This window comes from Triturus cristatus, chromosome 6 (assembly GCF_964204655.1).
Source record: "Triturus cristatus chromosome 6, aTriCri1.1, whole genome shotgun sequence".
NCBI classification, from domain to species: Eukaryota; Metazoa; Chordata; class Amphibia; order Caudata; family Salamandridae; genus Triturus; species Triturus cristatus.
This window is the reverse complement of record NC_140589.1, coordinates 701,393,265-701,412,204: the sequence shown is the minus strand read 5'-3', so window position 1 is coordinate 701,412,204 and position 18,940 is coordinate 701,393,265. Positions and strand designations below refer to the sequence as shown.

Genomic DNA, 18,940 nt, shown 5'->3' with positions numbered 1-18,940 from the left:
GTGGTGGGAGTGCTGCCGGGCGCTGATGTGGGGCGGGGGAGGGGCGGAGTGAGGGGTAGTAAATTGCGGAATACTGCCGCACAGAGGTAAGTACACAAACAAATAAATAAAACTAATTTTGTTGCTCGCGTTGCATCGCCAAATGCAATGTAGCACGCGCAACGAAATTCATTTTATTTGTTTGTGTACTTACCTCTGTGTGGCCGTATTCCACAGTTTACTACCCCCCACCCTGCCCCTCCCCGTCCCACGTCAGCGCCCGGCAGCACTCCCACCACATTAAAGTGTGCATCGACGGACCACCACACAATTGTGTGCTCTTCTGCCCAGGTCAGGAGCAACCACTGGCGGAACTGCAGGAATCACCCTCTCCCCCCGGCTGCGGCTTGGCTAGGCAAATCAATTCACACATTTAAATAAAATGCGCAATAGGGGTAAATAGAATAGAAGCAAACCTCCCTCACCTGTCCGGTGCAGATGCCGCACCACTTCTCCAGGCAGGAGCAAAGGGAATACGGACAACGGAAGGAGGCGGTGAAAAAGACAACACAGACAATAGCGGTGGGAGCAAAGGTAATACTTGCAATGGGAGGGGGCAGGAAGAAAGGCAACAGAAATTATGGCAGGAGGGGGGTGGGAAGAATGACAACACAGACAACGGGAGGGTGGCAGGAACAAAGGGAATACTGACAACGGGAGGGGGCAGGAACAAAGGGAACACGAACAACGGGGGCCGGAGCAAAGTGAAACACGATCAACAGGAAATTACAAAAAAGTAATGCGGGTACCAAAACATATGGCCCATAGCTAAAGGATCCATGTAGCAGGGGCAGTCACCAGGGCGGGAACTAAACAGCCTCAAGGCAGAACAAATGTACTCTATTCACAAATGAAAATGAATTTATAAAGGTGGACCAAGCAACCAACAAAAAGCGATGGGCATGTGGTGGGTGTCTTCAAACTTCCCACAGGCATTACAGCAGGCCTCACAGAGCAGCGCATGCACACTGCCTCTAAGCTTGACCTAAAAAGGAGGGTCGAAGTCTATTGGACCTGAGCAGCAGTATGGCAAGAGTGCACACCATATTATTTCATTAGACAGGAAACATTCCAACAGCTTAACCCAGCTGCATGCAGAGTGAAATGTCAGACACAAAGAAATTAGTTGGGGGATGTGGAGCTGTATCAGAGCCAGGCACAGGAAGCTTAGTACAAGCATTAGCACAAATAACAAGTCCTGTCTTTGAACTGCGGATGCAACGCTATTGGCTTTGTCTGTGCTTGTTTGGTTTGGTATAGTTTATGCTAAAACCATTCAAACATGGCCACCTGCATGTGCATACAATCAGGACATGTTTAATGATTTCTCATGAGAAATAACAAACCATTGCAACATGGCTGCTCGCGCGTCGACATGCATGAGCACACACTGGCAGCCATTGCCAAATAATGTTTTATACCTTGAAAAAAAACATTCAAGATGTGCATGGAGGAGTTCACAGCAGAGCATCCAACTTGTATTTATTTATTTATTTTTATTTATTTTGCTTAATGTATTTTTAATTTACCCCTCCAAGATTGCTGATGCCCATTTCAGAACAGTAAATTAGATGCCAAGTAAATAGTCAGAAAAGAGTGGTCCGAAAATAGCGTGCAGCTGCCTAACTCTTGCAAAAATAATTTTTAAAAACAATAAACCCGATGTCGCAAATTGGAGAGGTATGGAAGCAACAAACAAGCAGAAAAGAGAGCCTCACAGTAGCAGTGAGCAGTCGCTGGACTCCTGCATGACCAGTTTTAAAAAACATCAACAATGCCAGGGCAGCAAGGGGAGTGATAGATAGCAATAGAAAATTAGCACGGTGGTGGAAAGCAGAGAGAGAGAGAGATAGTGGGCAGGGAAGCAAGGAGGGAACGAGCAGACAAAGGGGAGAGGGAGGTATTCCATGCTCTTGTATATGGAGTGCTAAAACAATAATGAAGAAACAGCTAACTGATGTCAGCAATGGAAGGATACAACTCATTCAAACAAAACAATGGAAAAGAAGCTATGCTCCAGGGAGTGGCAAAAACAAGAATAGGGAGCAAAGTCATCGATACAGGAGCATCGAACTGGGACACACCAGGAAGCCGTCCCCCAAGGGGCTGACTCAAAGTCCACTTTCTATATCTATTATACAAAAGCTGTCTGTGGGCGAGGCCTAAAAATGGAGCAGGTTTATCTAAAAAGGAGAAACGAGAGCAGTAAATAAAAAAAGTGTAAGGCAGATGGAGGAGAAACTGGCAGACAAATGGAAGATAGAAAGCGGCAACAGATTGGGCAGTTAACGTGGATGAACAGAGTCAAAGTGTGTGGACAGAGAGACTGGTGGTAATTCCCTTGGTACACTGAGTTGCTTGAAATGCCAGTCCTGCTCTGTCTGCTAACAGTAGCTTGAAGGATAAAACTGACTGGGATCCTGATGGCTTTAGTGAATTGGGACTACCCTAAGAGTAAAAGGGCAGAGTGCATGTCACCTATACCATAAGCAGTAGGTGCCCATCAGGTCGGCACCAGGCCCATCAGTCGCAGCCTAGGTGAATGCAGGAAAGGTGCGGGTTTTAGAAACTTCCAACAGAATACATTGGTTATCAACCTTGTGTAACAAGTTGTGAAACACACTGGAGATCAGCTTTACAATTATATATTTGCTTAGGTTCATCACTCAGGGTGTGGTGCTCGCGGTACATCAACAACCTGAACGTAAATAAACTGTCTAGATCACTACTCAAACAAAAGGCCTAAAATCATTCTAAACATTTGTAAAATCCATGTCAATAGTAACATTAAGTTCCACTCCTGTACTCAAAATGTAACTGTGCCATTAGCAGGGCTACTGGAATTGTGCGATTGTGCCGTCGCTGCGATTTTCGCATAGTTACATATTTGCCGGATTTGCCACATAACCCACCATATGCCTCATCACCTGTAGATTCTAACAAAACAAATTGGTTTCTAGCTCAAATGTTTCAAAAGTTACAAAAAATGCAGCAATATGTTGCAGCGCAGTGGAAGGTCCTTTGCAAAGGTTGACTGGTCATCTATCTCTCTGTAGCTTATTGCTATATTTGGGTGACAAACTGGTATTAAAGAGGTCCCACTAATGGCCAGAAAGTGTTAACAAGTTTAACAATGACAAAATAATGGAGTGTTACTATCACAAAATGTGCTGCATAATACGGCATAATTTGCCTTTTCTTGCTGCATAATTTACTGAAACCTGCTGCATAGTTTGTCCTCCTCTGCCGCATAATTCCAGGGGCCCTGGCCATTAGCAACTGAGCGTCAGGACTAAATTACATCCATCAAAAAATAGCAATTGCTGAATCATTCCTAATAAATGTAATAATGAAGTCAGCCACAGCAAATTAAGATCCGAGGAAGGGAAATGACTGTTTCTGAAACATGCAATTAACTAGCAGCAACCCTGAACCTAATTTATCGTAAATATTAAACATCCTAGTGTGCCTTTTCTTTCTTTTGTTTGAAGAACAATTTGCAGATTACAAACCAAATAATGACAATAATTAAGGCTGTATTCTAAGGACAAGCCTATAATTGTATAAGCTTCCATATCTTTTTACTGCCTCCAGAAAGATCGACGACGGCTTGTTTGTACATTCATATTGTAAATCCATTTTTTTAGCGTCACAAAAGTAATTTTTCGCCCAGGCTTGACTTTGGGTATTTAGGCACAGGTGCCTTTTCTAGCGTGACCTTTTTATTTATTTATTTATAAAGTTTTCAATAGCGCGAACATGACCACTGGGGGTATCAGAGCGCTTTACAGTTTACAGACCTTCTGTCTGTAAATTGAACTCAGTGTCACGCAAACCAAATGAGACAAAATACTACAAACCTTTTACCAATTCAGGCTTTTATCAGCCTTCCTGAGGAAGTAATACTGATGTCATATATTTTCCTTCAGAACCAATCCACGCTCTCGCTATATGACGTAGCACGTTTACTTTCTATTGCCTCAAAACAGGGGTTAGATTGGTGACGTGCTTCAATAAATTAGGGTCTGTGAAAATGACAGCAGGCCTTGCGCATTGACTATAATGTAGACCCTATAATATTTGGGGACTGGGCTTGTTCGTGGCAGAACCCAGTAAAAGGTTTGAGCTGAAGGCTTGATAGTCACCGAAAACGCCACATGGCGCCTCCGGAGCTACTCATTAAACTGTGCACGCTCTGTCTCGCGCTCGTCTTCCGCCTTCACGCTGTTAACCTCGTGACCCATGACAAGACGAAAGCACCCCCTTGGTCACTCAGGCATGACACCAAACACTTCCCACATAGGCCTCATCGCAAGTACAATCCCTTCCAATCAAGCGCTCCCTCGAAGTGTAACGCGCTACCTGCCAATATTGCCCTTCAGTGCCTCACAATAGAGTCCGAAGCGCTATACAAATGCAATGTTAAACTCATGCATTTTCACTCAGTCCTTTCCAAGCAGAAGGGCCAAACGTTGCTAATTTGTGGCTACCGTATGCACATTTCTGTTGTCACACTGCCTTGTTGCGTGACGTGATTGTACCCATTCGATGTACGTCAGACAGTGATTGAAAGCGCTTCTCCCTGAAAGTAACTTCTAGGCGGTACATGTATACGCTAGCATTAAGGTGGCCATTGCAAGGTACAAGAGCGCGCGCTGCCCGTCCCCATCACCTGGGAGGACTGCAGGCACCTTGGGAACGGAAAGGTCACCTCCAGACATTCCAGGAGTTGGGAATCATTAACAGAGGTCAGACATGCTTTAATTCAGTCTGAGCTCTGTAAGTGCTACAACGGAAGCGCAGGGGGGACAAAAGAAGGAGGGAGGTAGGTCACATCCTGCCTGGATCACAGTCCAGTTATCAAGGGAGGGGTCAGTGGGCACGCGGGGGAGGGGGGGGGGGGCTTGTATTGTCAGAAACAGAAGCCACTCCTGAAGCACTAACCATGTGCGCCCTCGTTCAGACAAGGTTGGGTAACAACATCACTTTACTAACAATTGAAAAATTGTGGTGAATCAGCAGAAATCTACTCATCGCTCGTTGAACCCAACTTATAAAGCTCCTGACAATTTCTAGACGGGTTGTAAGACACTATTTCGTGGGCAATAAACCTGAACCACAATTATATTATTTCTATTTCATCCCTTGCCGCTCCATCGTGACGTTGATGGTAAGTACGTTTTTATGCGTTTCCCCCCACGCCGTTTATCTAATACTGCTAATACTGTTCACTATCATAATCACCTGTACTAACCTGTATTTACACTGTGGTGCAGTGAATGCAATATTATTGTCATGACATATAATACCTGACAATAATGGGTGGTATGCCCAAAGAGGGGGGCTCTAGTTAGCGCTCTAGTGTTGCACTTTGTTCCGTTGTGTCGCGCATTATGACCATGGTCGTAGCCTCTTCCAGGTGAATAAACAATTTTCGCCAAAAACAAAGATGTGTGTTGTCAAGTGTATAGCAAGGGGAGCGCTCATTGTTTACGTGTTTGCGGATGTTCTAGTCGCATACGTCATAACGTCAAACCTTCTAAAGGAGAGAGGTAAGGCACCTTTGAGACATGGACCGGAAGGGCGTCACTGCTATGCCCACGTGCTCCTACCGCCTGGCAGGAAAGCATTAATGGATGCCACGCACTGGTTTGGATTGGTGTCCCCCCAGCTACAAGACGTGTATGGTACATGCGAGTTGGCGAATAACCATCTACCTGTATAACTTTCAGTTTTACAGTTTCGCTTTAGTGAAAGAGAGCTAATCCGCTGTGCACTTTTTGCATAATAAGGAAAATAGCAAATTGCTATCTTTCAAACTTTTCAAGAACAGAAACACTGACAACGGTGCAACTTCTAAATAAATAGTTTGCACTTCTTTCGTTGCTTGTTTACTGCGCTGTCGGGAAAAGGGCAATTTGTTTATGTGAACACTGAGCTAGGATGGAGTCAAAACCATTTGGCTACGGTCACATTTTTTCGATGAAGAAAACTTAATTTTACTCAGTCTGAGGAACATTCAAAATAATTCCTGCTGATCTCTTAGTCGCGGGCTACGATGGAGCCAGTTAAACGCTCGCAACAGACGTTTGCTGTTGTCTGCAGGTCGTCTGTTCGAATCCTGCGCGGTCAACTGCGTTCTCCAAGGTTTGAGAAGGGAGCACCGCCGCATCTTTGTAACGCCTGTTATTCATAGCGCTTTAAAAGGTTGGAAAGGCGTTAAGGAGTGCTCTTAAAAAGGTTATAAAAGGGTGCTAAATAGCTTTGTTAATTTTGGGCACGTGCAAAATGTGTACAATATTGTCAAGTTGTGAGCGGGAAAATCCACCGCTGCCCACGAAAGGGGCCACTGCTCGTGTGCGGCCTCGCGCCTGGGTACAAAGCGAGATTTCGAGTTACATGTTCAAAGGGGTCGGCGGCATTTAAGAACTGCACAACTGAGGTAGCGCCGTAGCGGGGGTACATATCTAAGGGAAACACGGTGGATCTGTGCGGGGTTTTCGTTCCATAAATCTGCTTTTTGCGACTGTTCTAGCAGCAAGTTAGTTCTGCACATCAAAATTTAGAGGCTCGGGTGAAATGGGATTAAACAGAGCAAAGAGGCGTGGAAAGGGGTTTGTACCTCTGAGGCCCACAGATGAGAAAAACTCCTGTTCGAAAACAAACATTGAAACCCAAGTCCCGGCGCTGCCCGAGCCCAAGAAAAACAGCATTAAATCAGGCACAGGCCAGGGAATTGTACGTTTAGACTATTTCCTTGTTGAAAAAAATACTAAATTAAATCATTCAGAGGAGGACAAACATAAAAATGTGCCGCCCGATAAACTACACCAAAATAGTTATTAATCTGGAAGACATTGTTCGAAAAAACATATTTTTGATCAAAGCATTCTTTTTCAATGCCACGCATTTCTGCTTCCTAACAGATGGGCTAGTTCGGAGCTCTCCGAAGGGACATGTAAAATAATTCACGCAGTGGTAGCAACAGCACTGTTATAATCATACAGGTTTAATCCGAGGTTTGTTACTGTGATGAACAGCGGTGCGGTGATAATACTTATTTAACAATAGGTGTGCTAAGGGCATGGGTTATGTGGCTGTTATAACACTGACTTAATAATAGGTGTTTACTTTAATAAGAAGCGGCACATATATAATACCATGCTATGCGTCTGTGTGTGTGTGTGTGTGTGTGTGTATTTAGCTACATATTACATATATATATATAGAGAGAGAGAGACCCTATGTGTATTACTGTGGCAAGAATGGCAGGGATATATTAACAGTATTTATATACTAGGTGCGTTACTTTGATAAGAAGCGGCACAGGCATAATAACGCTATTTGTATACATGCGATAAGAAGTCACACAGATATTATGACACTTTTTCTACACTATTTGTGCTACTGTGATGAGGAGCGGCACGGCTATTATAAATATGTATATACCAGGTGTGCTACTGCGATAAGAAGAGACATAGATATAATAACACTATTCATATACCAGGTGTGCTACTGCGATAAAAAGTGGCACCAATATAATAACACTATTCATATACTAGGTGTGTTACTGTGATGAGCAGCGACAAAGATATAATAATACAATTTATATACTAGGTGTGCTACTGTGATACGCATCAGCGCTGGTATAATAACTATATACTAGGTGTGTTACTATGATAAGCAGCAGCACAGATATAACATTATTTATAAACTAGGTGTGTTATTGCACAGATATACCACTATTTATGTACAAGGTGTGCTACTGCACATATTTAATAACACTATTTATATACTAGGTGTGTTACTGTACAGATATAATAACACTATTTATATACTGGGTGTGTTACTGCACATATTTAATAAGACTATTTATATACTGGGTGTGTTACTGCACATATTTAATAACACTATTTATATACTAGGTGTGTTACTGCACATATTTAATAAGACTATTTATATACTGGGTGTGTTACTGCACATATTTAATAACACTATTTATATACTAGGTGTGTTACTGTACAGATATGATAACACTATTTATATACTGGGTGTGTTACTGCACATATTTAATAAGACTATTTATATACTGGGTGTGCTACTGCATATATTTAATAACACTATTTATATACTGGGTGTGTTACTGTACAGATATGATAACACTATTTATATACTGGGTGTGTTACTGCACATATTTAATAAGACTATTTATATACTGGGTGTGTTACTGCACATATTTAATAACACTATTTATATACTAGGTGTGTTACTGTACAGATATGATAACACTATTTATATACTGGGTGTGTTACTGCACATATTTAATAACACTATTTATATACTAGGTGTGTTACTGTACAGATATGATAACACTATTTATATACTGGGTGTGTTACTGCACATATTTAATAACACTATTTATATACTGGGTGTGCTACTGCACATATTTAATAACACTATTTATATACTGGGTGTGTTACTGTACAGATATGATAACACTATTTATATACTGGGTGTGTTACTGCACATATTTAATAACACTATTTATATACTGGGTGTGCTACTGCACATATTTAATAACACTATTTATATACTGGGTGTGTTACTGTACAGATATAATAACACTATTTATATACTGGGTGTGTTACTGCACATATTTAATAACACTATTTATATACTGGGTGTGTTACTGTACAGATATAATAACACTATTTATATACTGGGTGTGTTACTGCACAGATATGATAACACTATTTATATACTGGGTGTGTTACTGCACATATTTAATAACACTATTTATATACTGGGTGTGCTACTGCACATATTTAATAACACTATTTATATACTGGGTGTGTTACTGTACAGATATAATAACACTATTTATATACTGGGTGTGTTACTGCACATATTTAATAACACTATTTATATACTGGGTGTGTTACTGTACAGATATAATAACACTATTTATATACTGGGTGTGTTACTGCACAGGTATGATAACACTATTTATATACTGGGTGTGTTACTGCACAGATATAATAACACTATTTATATACTGCACAGATATAATAACAGTAGTTTATAACAGGTGTGTTACTGCTCAGATATAATTAAATTATAGTATACTAGGTGTGGTACTGCACAGATATGATAACACTATTTAACACCAGTTGTGGTAGTGCACAGATACAATAACATTATTGATATACTAGGTGTGTTACTGCACAGATATAGCTTCATGGAGACATTGTTACGGCTCGTCCCTTGTTACACTGTTTAATAATACAGTGCATTGTTGTACACCTTGGAGAGGACACGCAGTGACCTCGTTTTACGCCAGCGCTTTGCCAGTCACACGGTAGATACCCCATTTCTGGCCCGTCTGCTCTATGGTGAGAGGGCGGGTGTCCAGTGGGGGTGACTGGAACTAGTCGGCGCCGCAGGCAGAGGTATCTGTCTGTCCTCTCTGTGTGAAATGTATGTCTTGTGTTTACGTTTCTCTATAGGTTCATCGCGGAGGTGTGCGCTTGGGTCGATGTGTGTGATGCAGCGAAGCAAGACCCCGACACTAAACATTGTCTCCTGGGTGTGTGCTCTCAGCACGTTGTGTAAAACCTTCACAAAACTCCACACTGTGTCACAAGTATTGAAATGCTGTCCGCGGCCGCCGAGAAGCTGATGTCTGTTCGGAACAAGACTCTAGTGCGAGCGCTCCTGGTGGCATTAACTGACCAGTGGTATTAATGCTGGGGTAATAATTCTTGTATCATCGCCGAAGTGCCCCACACACCGTGTAGGTGAGAAGGTGACGCTCATTGTCCTTCTATGTACTTCGCTTTTGTGTCCCTGTTATTTTAAGCGTTAACGTAAGTCTATTTAAAATACATTTCCAGAGTACGACACAAGTGTTTTTTATTCAATACATTTGTAAATTAAATTGAAGGCCATGACATCTATGCAAAGTGCAGCAAGGCGAATTAATTTAAATATAGACAAAAAAGACTGTTGTGTTTGTAGCATCAATAGTAACAGTAGTAATAATAATAATAGATTTGTTCTTAACCCGATAGCAACAGAAACACGTTTACCCACCTGTTCCATATGGTAATTGCTGTTCATGCTGACATTTCTATTGTGTTCATTAACGTTACTTTTTACATAATCCTGGGCCTCGTGTTACTAATATTTTAGTGTAATATATGGAGACAAAGGGGTTGGGGGATGAATGCCTACTAAAAATGAATGCGTCCTTGTGTAATGTAAATAATGGTGCTCGTGTAAAAGCACCCCAATGCCGTGGGGCCGAGTTCGCGCTACATTAAAAAAAAACCTGCAAACTGCAAAAAAACAAGCGTATCCCTAAACCTCTATTGCGTGATTGTCTAGGCATCTCTGCGGTGTGTTTGTAGCGTAAGACACTGAGTGACGATGGATCTAGGCGCAGAACCCAGAGGTGACTTTTGAAAACCTTAAAATATATTGGAATAAGGGGTCATTATTCTAAAAAACGCCAGATTGGTAATGTGCCACACGCATAAAGCATTCACCCCCTGCTTTGACTAGCTGAATATTTTTTGGTGCAAGTGGACCTGTGCACTGATTATGTGAACCCGTTTATTTTTCTTCATTTCTACTTATTTTTTTTTTCCTAATTCTAGCAAATGAGATGGTCAGTGCAGACTTCCGATTCTGGTGGGGAGGGCGGGGTGAGGGGTTGAAAGTTATAGGGTTTAGACTGACATAGTGGGGGTTCGGGTGAAAGGTTGTGAAATGCACTTGCCGCTGCCCTGTTATTTAAAAAAAGAAAAGGTAGTACCGTTTGAGGGCCAGAAATGGAGGTTTTGTGTCGAGTAATCTGGAGGGGACAGGTGTGACTTCAGATCTGACGGCTTTTATTTTATTCTCTCCGTTACACGGTCACTGTACACAGGGTACAATGTCCAACAGGGCATACGATTTATCATGATGTATGTATTTTAATAACTTTGGTATTTTTACTATTAAGTCTATTTTATTATGTCTGCCCAGGGCACCAACAGAGCATCACAGCGGTGGAGAAAGAACCATGGGGCATATTATCAAGCACTGCGTTAAAATTATCGCCGCTTTAGCACCGCTAAAGCGGCGATAATGGGCTTGATAATATGCCGTAGAGAATTCCCATAGAAGCCCATGTTAGAACATGGGCTTCTATGGGAATTCAAAAGGTCATATTATCAAGCTGATAATGTTGTCGCCGTTTCTTGATAATATGCCCCCAATATCCCTCATTACTAGTGCTGGCCTTTCATTGGGCGTGTTGTGTGTTTTTCTTGAGTCCTGCGAGATTTGTCGTAACTTTAAGCGGTTTACTGTCGGTAAATGCAGAATCTACCTCCCTGGGTTTGTTAAGAAGTGTGTATGTGTGCCCAGCAGACGGATCCTGTCTCTGATGCTCTGTGCTATGAGTGCTTAATCTGTAAAAAAAAAAAAAAAAAAGTGCCGGTGCTCTCGTCGGGAGGCCGCTGCAGCTTGCACCACACACTGCCCCTGCAAGCGCTGCCAATAACAGCTACTAACCATCACACTCCTACAAGTGTGACAATTTGGACTATTTCAGGCACCGAAAGCTATAAGAATAGCATGGGTGGCAGATAATAGTCATTTTTTATTTATATTGAATTAATAATTAACTGATGGTGCTCATCTCAAAATTAGTCAGACAGCAGGAGCACCGGAAACCCCCAGCCCAAATTAAGAACTGTGTGCAAAGCAGTCTCTGGCGGGTACCGGAGCGGGTGCAAGTCCAGTCTTGAGCGGCCGGAACCGAGCAGGCCCTGCCCAGAACAGAGCAGGCCCCATCTCCCTGCCCCGGCGGGTGCACGGGGCACTGATGAGGCACGAGCCCCGTGCCCGCGGGCACCAACCAGGTCCACTCACCCACAGCACGCACTAAGTCCTCTGTTCCACATGTGCCCAGGCCTACCCACCAGGGCCTAGCCTGCTATGTATGAACCCTCCTCCGCTGGCACCTGGCAGGCCCTCGCCCACCTCCCGCGGGCTCCGCGAGTCCATGCGCACTCCGGGGCTCCGCGCAGCCTCCTCCAGGCGCCATATGCCGCCCCCGCTCGCAGGGCCGCGGTAATTGAGGCGAGCTGGCGGGCGGCACGCAGAGGGGGGCCGCTGAGAGCAGGCGCTGCTAATAACACGCTGGGCGCCGTGGGGGGCTCCGTGAGCGGCACCTGAGGAGCGCTGACCCCACCGAGGACAGCAGGCTCCGGAACAAGAGAAAGACGCGGGAGGCCCTCTCCAGGCGGGTCCAACCACCGCCGCCATGCGCGGCCGGCACTGGGCGTGCAACTGGGGCTTGTCTTTTGTTCGCCCACTCACTGCGGCCTCAGTCAGTACTCCTACAAGTGTACAGGAGTAATCCTGTCAGGCATCCACACGCAAAGACCCCAGAATCTCATTAAGGTTTTCTGGTGGCACAAAAGCAAACACTAGGCCGCAACTAGCGCCAAGGCTACAATCGGGCACGTATTTAATAGTCAATGTTTTTTCAAAGTAGAAAATATGCGTCTAAACAGTTATTCAAAGCAGTGTTTACAAAACGTCGCGCTTCGTAATGACTGAAATCTGCAATTCACGGCCATGAAGTCACTTCTGGGAATTATGAAACGCAGTTCACGGTGAGGCATGTCTCTCCTAAAAAGTGTTTTGAAACGAGGGATGTTTGTGGGATACAAATTGCCAACCTTTTATTATTCTGAACCATCTCACTTTAGTCGCTTTACATTGTACTTTGTTTTCTTGTTCTTGGTTGAATGTGTTTGAAATTTAGAATTCAAATCTATACAAAGGGCATACATGTCTATATATGTATCTGTAAATATTTACGTGCGTATGTAAACAAATGAACATGTGGCCGTTGTTCATATACATACGACAGCTAGCAATTTATTATAAAAATGGATCTCACATGGGTGCAAGAAAGCAAACACAAAACGTTGCACCAATCTGCAATATTTATGAGTTTGTATAGGTATAGATTGAAAGATAGCTCTGAACAATGTGTTCTCAAAACCTGAAATATTACCCATTATTTATTGTTTGCAATTTCTAAAATTATTTTAGGATATAGATGAATTCTGGAATTTATTGAGATTGATTGAGCTATTCACATAGTCGTCTTTTTCAGCGACATATATTAGTTGTACTTAGCATGGCATGAAAAAGTATGTTTCAAGAAACAGGAAAACGTTTACTGAGATTTCAGAGTGTTGTAATAGTCTCTTTGAGAGCATACAATGTAATAGAACAAATACATAACTTGATAGGAGGTGGGGGCCATAGTGACGGTTTGCATTTTTTAAAGTCATTAATTTACATATACGTTTTGTCCAAATAAATCAGGGTTTAACAGCTGCTCTTTGCCGTGTTCAACTAATAATGGGCGTTGATTACATAAACTGTTTACGTTGTGTTTGCATTTATGAGTACAATGCTGACGGAAGAAAATGCTCTGTAGTTTCCTTCGATTATTCAAAAGAAAATTCATGCTTCAACAACATCAGCTGAGAAGAAGATGAGGCCCATTACCTATTTTCTAGAATTGTCATCGGTTGAAATCTGTACTTCTAGGGAATGTCGTCATTGTATTTCCATATGTGTGTGCTACATGACAACATTGACGAGTATCATGTCATTCCTGTGAACTACAGGCATTACAACTGCTGCTATTTATGAAATGACAATTATAGGGCGTGGATAGATAAGTAGGTTAGATCAATGGATAGAATACATAGATTAGATCGCTCCATTGATAAATGATTCTTGTCATTACATTATGATTGCACTTCTTATACTCGCAGAGACGCCAAAGCACATTTGTGGACAGGAAGTCTGCTCCTCTCCGAAGTCCCATTCATGGAAGTGTCTGTGTGTGTGTGTGGCCTACCTCAGGAGTGTCTCAGTGCGGTGGGTGGTGGCCAGAGTTGGGCTCTTATGATACTCTGCGCTGCTGCACCTCTGCCTTCATTTGTGCCAGAAGGAGTGAGAGAAAGGAACATTAAGAATCAGCTCCTAATGTACAGACGGGTTTGGGGTGAGGGCATTCTGGCTTGTATGGTAAATGGTTTGGTGTCATGGGTGCAGGAACTGCTCAAATAATGCTGTAGCGAATACACGTGGGTAAGAGAACAGACACACTTACCACACCTACCCTATGTGTGTGACCTACATCATACTCCTTAAACCCATTGACTTTGGAGCAGAGTTGAAAGGACAAAGCCCCAGAGTCCATACAAAAGGGGCAGAGGAGTAACCCACAGGAAGTGGCATTCACAGACAGGTGCACACTTATAAATCATGCATGCCAGCAAGAGCACACCGGATATTCATCTAGGTGACAGAAAGAACTGAATACTGAGGCTTGGTTAGGCAAAGATAGATAGATAGATAGATAGATAGATAGATAGATAGATAGATAGATAGATAGATAGATAGATAGATAGATAGATAGATAGTCAGATAGATAGATAGATAGATAGATAGATAGATAGATAGATAGATAGATAGATAGATAGATAGATAGATAGATAGATAGACGGATAGATAGATGGATGTTCATTTACGATCGACTAAATGTGAAATATTAATTTAATCGAATATGAAAAAAATCAAGCCCCATTCTAGTGCTTTCTGACCTTCCTCCCCTGAGTAAACATATCATGGGATTCACTCATGAGTGTTTTGCTTTAACGTCTGGATTAAAGTGACACGAGTGGAGTCTCGCATCATCCTTACAGCACGGGCATCAGTGTTATTAAACCTTTGAGTGTGGTAAGGGGCCTATGGGCGCATGTAGGCCATTTCACACTTCAAAATAAAAGGGATCGCCAGCTATTTGTTTGACCTCAGTGGCAGCTTTGTGTTATGTTCTGATACTAAATACCAGAGCATTGAATGGAGAGTATGCACTTAGAGGGAATATTGTGGCTTCGATACAAGCGCACCCACCCATGTATTTATCCCCGGGATGTCTCGGTCGTGAACAGGCTCCGTTCAATCTCTACATTTCCTTCCAGTCCCTCCCTCTATGTTTAGTGGTTTCGCTGCCTCCCCGCTCATCTGTTTCCAGCTACCCCGGCTCTAGGCACTTCCTGGTGTGCTGCAATGCACGGCTGGATTCCTGGCCTCTACTTGTCTGCGGGGACTCAAAGGCAACTTTGATAACACAGAGATAATGTTTAGGGCACTCGGCGCGCAGCTACATAAACATTTGCGCTGATAAGAATCATTTCCAAAAGCTGGTCGCCAGAAGTGGCTGGCTGGTAGCATGCCCACAATGTGGGCACTCCGGCCAACAAAAGCAGAAAGTACTGTTTGTTTTCGCCATGCTTTGGCTCCGCACTTCACTTGTTGACAAAGGCATTACTGGCGGAGCTTACAGCCAAGCACGCTGAGGGGGGGACGCGTCTGCGAACTGGAAGGCGGCCGGCCAGAGAAACAGCTCGGAAATGAAACGAATGTACGAGCAAGTGGGCACCCTCCATCACGCTTCTACACACTGCCAGGAAACTCGGATTCCAAGTTTTAACTGCCAACCGCGTCGAAATGCACTCAGTTGCATTTGTACATTCAGAAAAAAATGTAAAACAAAGTAATGGAAAAGAGAAAAAGATTAGAAGTTGTTGGTTTAAAAAAAAAAGCTACAACGATTGAAAAGTGTACCAGGGCTGTGCGGCTGTCGTGCAAGTAGTTCGCGGTTTAAAAAGACCTACCTTCGGGAAAGACCACTCGCATCTTCAGGTAGCTGGTTGTCAGGCGGATGATGGACGCCTTGTCCAGCTGGGAGGTGATCGCAGAGGGCAGCGGGAGTAATTTAGCCAGTTCGTAAAATTCGCTGTTTTCCTTTTCCCGCCGAGTCCGGGCTGCATTTTTGGACTTCTCTTTCATGGTGTATATTTACCCCTTCCTTTTTGGGTGGTAAAATCCACAGGACCATCCGAAGTGTGCGGCGGGGGAGAGAGATTCAACTTGGCTTCATTTCGCAAAATCGTAAAACTATTTTGAAGGTGCTCGTTCTTTTTGTTTTGTAGTATTAAAATTGCGAGAACAATCACGATCACTGGATAGAATAAAAGGTGATTAGCGAATGCGGATTACAATCCATGAGCTAGCCTGAATGCCATCAGAGTCCACGAGTGTCCAGCCGCGGTCCTTTCCTTTAGCTGCCAAATGCAAGCCCAGTTCGTGCGAATAAGAGACATAATCCTGTTTATTTTTCCCACTGCCACTCGCTCTTGACTGGCAGGGAGTGTAGTGTGGAACTGTTCGTCGTGCCAGTACAACGGGTGGCTTCCTTTCTCTGTGAAGAAAAGAGTCAACAATGAAAGCGCCGCCAACACACTCACGTGCACCACTTCCCAGAGAACGAGCAAGAGGCTGTCAAAAGTGCAAGGTACAACACTAAAACCTTAAGGACCAGGGTTAATTGGCATGCAAACCTGACGTCTAAATTGATACGTGAGATTATTTGCAGGTAGGCATATTGTTTTCATTTCCAGGTACACTAAATTGGACATTCCGATATACAAGTTTTCCATGTTAAAAAACATAGCAATGGAACATTCAGCATCGTTTTAGTGCATAATAGTTTCATAAGGTGTATTTCTTTAACAGCGAGGTTATCTACAAATGCATAATGGAGGTATACCGTCCGCTTAATACTGTTTGAAAGACTTTAAATTGCGCTGAAGTGGCATTGGTCGCACGAAGTGGCATAGCTAGCACCACCAGTAAAGACACATGAATACCTACATTGAAAAATGAAAATGAATGACAAGGTACAATAGTTCTCCGTTGGTACACGTGTTCTTGCAATCTTAGCAAAGTAACCCGTGCAGCTGCTTCAGCCTGCAGGGGTCTGGTTGGATGACTAAAGGGTCTCACGGGAGGAGCAGCTCGAAGTTTACCGTGGAATGTCACCCTCAATAAAATCTGATGACCGCTTAACATCCAAATGCCTCGATGGCCTTTGTTTAGACAGGGTGAACTTATTACCAAATTAGCTTAGCCTACTGGACGTTATTTATAGTTATCAATTTAAAGGGATTAGCGTCCACAGCACTTACTGTCGGCTTCTACCTTACTGGCAAGTTACCAGGTTCGGGGGAAGCAGGGGTGCGTACAAGAGTCAAAGGAGGGCTGGTACCGGCCACCTGGGATATGTAAACAGAGGCCATGCGGTGTTGTTACAGAGTCCGGTTGCCCTGCTGGGAGCCTGTTGGTGAGGTTCCAACCTACCTCTGTCTGACGTCCCAGCTCGCAGCCCTCAGATGCAGAGCCCAGGATTCAGTGACAGCCCCTGCCAGTATACGCCCGCTGCCGAGGGCTCCCCTCTGTCCCTGCTCCCCTCCGGTGCGCAGGCTGCAGGACCTCTGCAGCAGGTGCCATGGAGCTGGGCACTAATGGAGCGCGCCTAATTCCAGGCTGGGGACGGCTAATAACTTCTCCATAGCTGAAGGCTTTAGTTTAGTACAACTTAGGGCTCTGGCTCGCGCCCACCCCGAGCACTCTCAGCCCCGCCCCCTTCAAACAGCAGCCATGCTACCCATTGGAGGCAGTCCCAGGGTTGCGAGCCGCCTATTGGCCGTAGAAGGTGGAGGCCGACTACCCCAGCGTCGTGACGTCGCCGCCTCAGAAGACGACGCTGTCCGCGGTGCAGGCGTCTATGAGGTGCTGTAGGGGCGGGGGGATACACTTGCTCGCAAGAAAGTTGCACTTTGACCTGAGGGGCGGGGAGGGGGTAGACACATAGCAACGTCGACGCCTGACCACGCACCCCGCAAGTAGCAACAGCGCTAGGGAGGGCCCTTCCACACCAGTTTCTTTGGAAATTATTGGGCGATATTTGAGGAGGTTTAAGGCGTTGTGTTCGTGGCTTCCCAAACCCGGAACTGTAATTACAGCTGTTCTGTTCATTGGCTCCAAAACCAAGAAATTCTTCCCAGTTATTAATCAGGAAAATTATAGAGCAGAGTGCTCGTATTGTGCAGGGAAACATTACAAAGAAAATGGAAAATAATACATTTCGAGAATTAAAACTACATATCATTCAAAAGTCACAGAAACTTATATTAAAAACCATGAACAGAAAGATAAACATATAACATAAAACACATTCTAGACAAAATTCATTACTTGAGTCCTCTGCTAACAGATCTTTGTGTCTAAAAGTTGATTAGATTAATATATGTAGGAGATTCCACACAGACTGTGGACTCATTGTGCCAGTGATGATGGGTAAGGTCCTTGTCCTACTTTTACTTCTTAACATAATCCCAAAGTAAAAATGCCTCTTCTTAGATTCAACCAATCCGTACAGCAGTATTTTTTCTATAGGCATGGTCCCATACATAACCATCCAGTTTTAACTCAAGCCCAATATATGCTATTCATCACGATAAAATCACCTTCCTTGTTGTGTCTATGAATTTATCAGGTGTAAATAATACTTGCTTGAGATACCCTACTAAGGACGGAATACCCAAATGGGAAAAAAAAATGGTCCTCTAACCTTTGTAGGTTATGTGGTTCCTATGACGAAACTTTAATACATATTGTGACTACATGCCCCCAAATGTTAGAAGAGCGGAAGACTCTGTTAAGACCTATTTTTAATGAATTAGGGGTGAGAACATGTTGACACGCCATCATTACCTGTCTCACTGGGTCAATGTCTCGCTTGATCTCCCAATTCAAAAAGTTTATCTTTATTGCCGAAAAAAAAACTATTAACCACAACTGATTCTGATTGTTAATACAGTAACATGTTGTTAATGATTTTAATGCAAAATTGAAATGAAAATGAAAAATCTGCTTTTAAAATCTGCTATAAAAAGTTCTGCACACATTTTAC

The 18,940-nt window shown here is 43.4% G+C and overlaps 1 protein-coding gene across 1 annotated transcript in view; it reads right to left on the bottom strand.

Annotated features, from left to right (window-relative positions):
• Positions 1–17,525, bottom strand: part of SIM1 (SIM bHLH transcription factor 1) — a 243,426-nt gene extending 225,901 nt beyond the window's left edge. Inside the window, exons 1-2 of the mRNA XM_085611189.1 lie at positions 17,326–17,525; positions 15,801–16,387 (exon numbers count right to left, since the gene is read on the bottom strand). Of these exons, the coding sequence (XP_085467315.1) occupies positions 15,801–15,975 (175 nt within the window). The 5' untranslated portion in view covers positions 15,976–16,387; positions 17,326–17,525. The remainder of the gene's footprint in view (positions 1–15,800; positions 16,388–17,325) is intronic.
• Positions 17,526–18,940: the final 1,415 nt, after the last annotated feature.